This window comes from Sinocyclocheilus anshuiensis, unplaced genomic scaffold, assembly GCF_001515605.1.
Source record: "Sinocyclocheilus anshuiensis isolate Anshui unplaced genomic scaffold, SAMN03320099.WGS_v1.1 scaffold108, whole genome shotgun sequence".
Classification (NCBI taxonomy): Eukaryota; Metazoa; Chordata; class Actinopteri; order Cypriniformes; family Cyprinidae; genus Sinocyclocheilus; species Sinocyclocheilus anshuiensis.
In genome coordinates this window covers 689,630-697,129 of record NW_015554071.1, presented here as the reverse complement: position 1 = coordinate 697,129, position 7,500 = coordinate 689,630, and the positions used below count along the sequence as shown (strand labels likewise).

The following is a 7,500-nucleotide window of genomic DNA, read 5'->3' as shown; positions in this document are numbered from 1 at the left end:
AAAAAAAAAAAAACAGGTAGCCCATCTGAATTAGGACATTTAGGCTATCCTTCTAATAGTAGCCTACCAAAATCTTATTAACAGTAGAAGTTAAATCTTACTGTAGTCTTCAAATCTGGGTACTGTCTTACGTTTTAAAATCACAAAGGGAGTTTGGTCGCGATCTTTACAACACGCATTTACGTATTTCATGGCACACTCGTTTTATGTGTATTTGGCGCCACCTATTGTTGTGGGTGTATTATTGACATGTCAAAGTCTAGAGCCTGAATATAAGACGACCGCGTTTTTTCAGATGTATTTCCTAGAAAAAAACATCGTCTTATATTCGGGTCAATACGGTATGTTCTGGCAATCATATTTCTTGATTGACGTTCTTATGGAGATGACATGATTACTCTGAGCTGTTTACAAAGCTCTGCTGCTTTTTAATTAGTTTTTCTATGTAAATATGCGTCAAAGGACCATTGCGCCTCGCAGCTTTTTTAACATGTCGCACTTCTCCATTCATCAGGGCTGCGACTCTGCAATTGGATACCATTATGCTCGTCTCGTGTTTATAAGAGCAAAAACTTCTGATTGGCTAGTAATGTTAGTTTGGTTGAGAGTGAAAGCTGTGCTCCTCTCATACCATTGGTAGGCGAACTCATGGACTCAAAAGTGATATCAACAAGTTTTTTTTAATGTAGGATTTATTTTTTCTGCAGCCAAACGCTGCACGCCGGAGATCCGGCACGGTGCCGGAGAACTTTAAGCCCTGAGTTTGTCAATAATACCCAATCACAAAATCATGGCCAAATTGTGCGGCCCTAAAAATAAGTACAGCAAACGTGGATTTTTTTCTCCAAACTGCAATCACAATTTTTTATCCGAAAAATTGCAACTAGATTTTCCCCCAAACCGTGCAGCCCTATTTGATGTTATTACCAGTTATTAATTATAAAGCGGATTCTGATTGGCTGAGCCGCGTTCGAAGCTGTTGTAAATTACTCTACAAACATACACCTTTGTTTACTTCGTGTGTTTACTTTGTGCAACCACAACTGTTTCTGAGGAACTACATTGTTTGGTGGAAGAATACTGTTTTTATTAATATCATTACACTTTATTTGCTCTGTTTTATTCTGTGAAACCTAACTACGTATATGGAATAACCGTTTTATAAAAGCAATAAGCCCCGTGAAGCCGTGGTTTACAGTGAACTCCGCTTCGCGTCGTGCCTAAAAACGCCCCTTAGCTGTTATAAATTCACTGTAAACCACGGCTTCTTGGGGCTTATTGCTTTAATAACCCATAGCTAGTTATCATCACTATTATTTTTGTGTGTGTGTGATTTCTTCAGTGATCTTTGATTAACAAGTTATTGAGTATCTGACCATCCATCATAGCCTCGGACCTAAACTAGCATAACTGTGATCCATCATCTACTCACTTCATTGCAGCGTAGTAAAAAGTGCCAAACCACACTGTAGAGGTCAGCAGGTGCACAGGGATCATGACTTTGCCGTACTGCTTGAAGGTTTTCTTGAATCTCTGAATGAGGCCGCTGGATTTGTCCTGCAGAGGGTCCGGATCCTCCTGCCCTGGACGATCTCTGCTGCTGTTCCTCTGAGAGGCCGGAGAGCAGAGCCACCGCGGGCCGGGGCGCAGGCGTGTCCAGCAGCCGCGGGCCGCGGGAGCCAGCATCTGTGTGGGACGGCTGCAGGACGCACCACTGATCTGCAGCAGGACTCTAGCACACACTAACCGCTGCATCCCAAACAAGCTTCTGCTCCCAGCCGTCTGCCAACAGAGAAACAAGAGCACAGTCTGACAGGGGCCTGACTAAATACAGCTCACAAAAATGCAGAGTAAAGAAGACAAATTCACAAATGGCACGAAAGAAGATATAAACAGATGGTCAGTAGTATGAGATGGTCTTTAGTGCAGTCAAACGATTCATCGCATCTAAAATAAAAGTTTGTTTACATAATATATGTGTGTGTGTACTGTGTATATTTATTATGTGTATATATAAATACACACACATGCATGTATATATTTAAGAAAAATATGTTCTTTTTATATATTAAATATATTTATTTATAATATAAATTATATGAATATAATTATAGACATGTAAATATTTTCACTATATACCGTATGTGTGTATTTATATATACATAATAAATATACACAGAACGCTCATATATTATGTAAACAAAAACCTTTATTTTGGATGCGATTAATCGCAATTCATCATTTGACAGCACTAGACTACTTAAATTATTGTTATTATTACTACTTAAACCCAGAAATGTTTTAAGAAATTTAAAAGAGAATTTAAAAAGAACAAACATAATAAATGTATTTATTTATTTTGATAAAAGTATTTTTATTTTTATTTTTTTAAAAGCAGGAAACAACATTATCAATGGAAACAATTCTGCACTATTTCTGGGTTACCTAAAAAAAAGAATATAAAATAAATATATAAATACAAGCTCAAAATGCTCATTGAATTATTTTAGTTCATGTTAGCCCGAGTGCTGCTGCTATTATTAACATTTACAAAATGTTATCTGACAATTTGTTGTTATTATTTAAAATAATAATAATAATAATCAAAATCAAAATAGTGGTAACCACATCAGTATGTGCCACAATTTACTTTTGGTATTACACTGATATCTGAAGCACATATATTTACATTCACAATGTTTATTAATATTTACTTAACTTTACTTTTCAAGAGTACTAAGGATTTGTCCATATTTCCTGCAGTGCATTACAATGTGTTTACGCCTGATTGTATGTTAAGCTGGTAACTTCACTTACTCTTGGGTTGAAAACAGACACACCCTGAAGATTCTACAATACACATCATATCCGCTGACGTGACTTATTTTCTTTTTTTTTTTTTTCTTCTTCTTCCTTTATTTATTTATGTTTCCAAAGGAAGTCAAAAAGCATTCTATCAACCTCAACACAGATAGACTTATCCACATACAAAGAGAGAGCAGGAAATATTTCGGTCACTCTCGAAATACCCTCAGCTTTGGCAAGGAGTGCCCTTCCTCTTAAAGATAAGTCCCTTTGGAGCCAGGAATTTAATTTTTTCTTAGCTTTAGCCACTACTGGATCAAAGTTTAATCTACCTCTAATATTGTCATCTTTGCAAATAGTTATACCCAAGTAACATACATGAGATTTAACAGGGATATTATAAAGGGAAGAGGCAGAGCAGGACTTTATGGCAAGCAGCTCACATTTATCTAGATTTAAAGTTAAGCCAGAGGCTTTAGAAAACACTTTAATACAATCTATAGCAACAGGGATCTGTGAATCATCTTTTAGAAAGAGAGTGGTGTCGTCTGCTAACTGGCTTATGAGAATATGATTATCAGCTATATTGATACCTTGTAAACTACTATTCAACAAATAAGAGGTGAGGAGCTGGGATGCTATTACAAACAGGTATGGTGAGACTGGGCAACCCTGGCGAACTCCTCTGAACACTTCAAATCTAGGAGAAGCACCAGATTTAAGATTAATTGAGCTTGACTTATTTTCCTACCTTCAACATCCCCGTCAGTAATGACGTCACTGGTGCTGGTTCAACGCCTGAAGAAAACATGAAAGAAAAACATTAGCTGGACATGCTCAGTCACATTTAGAAAGAAACTTTCTAGAGGAAGAATATCACAGGCGGGCCTCCAAAAACAATCGTATTTAAAGCTCAAATGTTTAGAATCAACTTGTGTGAAGTGTTACGATATTCACCAAACGTGAGTCAGCTAGCTTTGCTAAGGGATGTCTACAGACTGACCTGCTAGCTAAACTAATCAACATTTCCCTCGTCCTTTGTCTAATCATACACTAACGATCATCGGAAATTTGCACAGCTACATACATGAGTGACTAAGTCCGGCATGATGTAATTTCCCCACCACAAACACATTTTATTCACGTCCCTTCTGTTATTCAGAGAGCCCTCGACCAGACGCAGCGACTTTACGCATGGTGACTGCGCGCGCACTGGGTTGTGGGTAATGTGGTACAGTCGTGCTGATGAGAACTGAGGCAAAGTCTCTGTGGAACTACATTTCCCAGAATGCATCGCAGAGTAGCGAAAGATTGATCTTTACCATAGACTGTAAAAAAACAGGTCTTTACACGTGCTTGTGAACGGCATACATTGAAAATACTATGTAAAACGTTTATATATATATATATGGGGAAAGTCATTTTTAAAAGTAATGCATTACAATATTGCATTACTCCATTAAAAAGTAACTAATTACGGTATCTCTCTCTCTCTCTCTCTCTCTCTCTCTCTCTCTTTATTTATTTACGTTAGTTAACAAGCTGTTCATGATGTTATTACACTTAGGCTATGCATAGAATAGCATACTTCCATAAAATGGTACTTAAAAAAGTTTCATATGTTGGAGATCCAACTGGAGGCGCTGAATTACACGTGCTACATAGTGAAGTGATGTGACATGTTTAAAACGCTTATCGTTCCATATTGCATTTAGTTCCATATACTAATTAAACAAATTATTGGCAAAAAGCAGCAAGAAGAGGCATCTAGTGTGCTGCTGTATACGCCGGTCCTGTAGGTGGCGCTGCGGCGCGTCTCTCATAACAAATACTGCAGTAAAGATCCGTGAAGGGCGCTGCTTGTGGATACATGATGGCGCAAAGCTCAAGTGAGTGCAGCAACTTTGATTCAGTCTTCAGCGATCTGTGTTACATAATCATGCTGTTGAGCACATGCACTCTTAATATGATGTATAATGTTTGTCTCTTTCGAAGTCCAAGCAGTCTCAGTCAGTCTCTGAGCAGATGCAACACGTGCCGAGATGGCGCTTGACATCAGCTCGTTATCCACGCAACACTGACGCACTGCACTTTTCATCTGACTTCATAAACTTCATTTATATGAATTGCTTTCCATTTCAAATATGTTTTCCCTTGAATGTGTTGTTTTTCCCCTCTGTGGTCCATTGCTGTATTTAAAAGGCGAATGCATATCTTATAACCTAAATACTAATGCACTGCTTGTGTGTTCAAAGGATTGTTTGAAGCGGACAGTAAATATGCTGATCGAGATCAGGACAGCATAGGATCAGCTTTCGATGCTTCCCAGACTTCAACTTCATCCTCATCTTCCTCATCAATGAAGAGACATTGGGACGGTGATGATGAAGATCACTCTCCCAGGAAGAAGCGGGTAAGCTCGCAGGAATAGTTCATTGATAAAAATGTGCTCATCCTCAGGCCATCCTACATGTAGAAGAGTTTGTTTCTTCACGGGACAGATTTGGAGAAATGTAGCATTACGTCACTTGCTCACCAATGGATGCTCTGCAGTGAATGGGTGCCGTCAGAACGAGAGTCCAAACAGCTGATAAAAACATCACAATCATCCACACCACTCCAGTCCATCAGATAATGTCTTGTGAAGAGAAAAGTTGCACATAAACAAATCCATCATTAAGACGTTTTTAACGTAAAATGGTTGTTTCTAGCTAAAACATGAGTCCTCTATCCGTACTATTGCTTCCTCCAGTGAAAAAGTCATCTTGTCTGAATCAGGAGAGAAATCTGCACACATCAAGTGCCGTTTACAAGTAAAAAAAACAAGTAATTTTGATGTGAGCGGAGCAACAGGAGATGGACTTTTCCACTGGAGGAAGTGTTATTACGGATTATGGACTCATACTGACCAGAAGCGACAATTTGAAGTTAAAATGTCTTCATGATGGATTTGTTTCTGACAAACATGCAGCTTTTCTCTTCACAAGATGTTAACCGATGGACTGGAGTGGTGTGGATTATTGTGATGTTTTTATCAGCTGTTTGAACTCTCATTCTGACGGCACCCATTCACTGCAGAGCATCCACTGGTGAACAAGTCATACAATGATGAAGAAACAAACACATTCTTCAACATATATGTATTCATGAAATGCATGAAATATAGCTCTTTTCATATTCCTGTGGTTCTCAGAAGCAGAAGTCGTCATAGTTGGGTAAATTTATATTCAAAAGAAAACGGGCATTTTTAACGTTCCAGTGTGTCGTTGTCTAGCCCTGATGTCCTCTGCTCAGTTTGAGTTTAGTTTTTTTAAAACATGTTTTTTTGTTTTGCAGGTCACCGAGGAGTCGTTACACAGTCAGAAAGTGGCCACACATTACAACAAACTCCAGGAGCGTGGCCTGGCAGAGCGCAATAAAAGCAGGATAGTCCACATGCGCAACTTCAACAACTGGTTGAAGAGTGTCCTCATAGGTGAGAAGCAGCACAAGCTTGCGTTTACCTCTCAAGCGATCATGTTTCAGGAGGCCCATGCTTGTTTGTGCTTGGGCTAGATTGTAATGATCTCAGTTGAGTGGAGTGGCAAGCAGGATCTCACAGAGTTGTTGTTCTGAGGTCTGTGTGTTGGTCTTCAGCGGAGATCATGGACAAAGTGAAGGAAAGACGGGGAGAGGTGACCGTGCTGGACCTGGGCTGTGGGAAAGGAGGAGACCTTCTCAAATGGAAGAAAGGACGTATTGATAAACTGGTGTGTGCAGGTAACTGCACGGTTCTCTTCATACTTTGCTATTGTCTTCATCTGTAAATTTTAGGGTTCTCTTTACTGTATTCTGGAAAACTTTAAGATCTCTCCGTGAAAACCATAGGTCTTTCTTTTTTTTTCTTTACCGTTTGGAAAAGCATATACAAATAGCTAACATAGTTTAAAGCCCTTGTATTAGCGCAATGATTGCGTGTCAGTTGAGTAGGCTGTCCTTTTCTCTTTGCAGGGTGAGACTAGCCTTCACCCAATATAGATTTTTTGAGAGGAGGGTGAACCCCCTGTGGCCATCTGGCGACTACTAGAGCAAATTTCCGGCGACGTTGTTGCAAATGTCACGTCGCGAGTGTGGCTCATGGAACCCCTGCATGATGCAGATGAGCCTGTGTTTGACAGGGGCGAGCCTTCAAGTTAAAAAGTTTGAGTACTGCTGTTCTAGGACGTCATTTTCTGCTTATAATACAAACAAATCGTTCAATTTGTTTTGATTCATTGAAAGGGACAAAGGAAGTAGACACTGTAACAAACAGTGCACTCAGTATTCTGGTAAGTTTGTGCTCACTGGGAATTATATTTTCAAATTTTTCATTCAGTACACAATGAATACGTCATAGCGGCCAACTGAATATAGTGCGACATAGTTTGAAATGCAAACATACAAAGGAAAAAGCTGTAATACTTAAATTAAAAATACACTTTTCTTGTTTTGCAGTATCTTAAGGAACTGGTATACTGTCAAAATTCAAGCCGGTAACTAAAAAAAAAAACGAGCACTACTCGAGACAAATGAGCGTTGACACAATTATTCAACGCTACCAAACAATGATGTTAAAGGGTTAGTTCACCCAAAAATGAAACTTAGCCCATAAATTACTCACCCTCAAGGCATCCTAGGTGTATATGACTTTCTTCTTTCAGACGAATCCAGTCGGAG

At 39.0% G+C, this 7,500-nt stretch overlaps 2 protein-coding genes across 3 annotated transcripts in view; one reads left to right on the top strand and one right to left on the bottom strand.

The window, feature by feature from the left end:
- Positions 1-4,013, bottom strand: part of LOC107668710 (uncharacterized protein C18orf19 homolog A-like) — a 13,542-nt gene extending 9,529 nt beyond the window's left edge. For both annotated transcript variants that reach the window (XM_016460680.1, XM_016460681.1), the window contains exons 1-3: positions 3,893-4,013; positions 3,557-3,603; positions 1,433-1,782 (exon numbers count right to left, since the gene is read on the bottom strand). In XM_016460680.1, the coding sequence (XP_016316166.1) occupies positions 1,433-1,782; positions 3,557-3,565 (359 nt within the window). In that variant the 5' untranslated portion in view covers positions 3,566-3,603; positions 3,893-4,013. The remainder of the gene's footprint in view (positions 1-1,432; positions 1,783-3,556; positions 3,604-3,892) is intronic.
- A 583-nt stretch (positions 4,014-4,596) lies between these two features.
- rnmt (RNA (guanine-7-) methyltransferase) overlaps positions 4,597-7,500 on the top strand; it is a 15,368-nt gene continuing 12,464 nt past the window's right edge. Inside the window, exons 1-4 of the mRNA XM_016460691.1 lie at positions 4,597-4,694; positions 5,061-5,218; positions 6,142-6,280; positions 6,442-6,564. Coding sequence (XP_016316177.1) covers positions 4,676-4,694; positions 5,061-5,218; positions 6,142-6,280; positions 6,442-6,564 — 439 coding nt within the window. The 5' untranslated portion in view covers positions 4,597-4,675. The remainder of the gene's footprint in view (positions 4,695-5,060; positions 5,219-6,141; positions 6,281-6,441; positions 6,565-7,500) is intronic.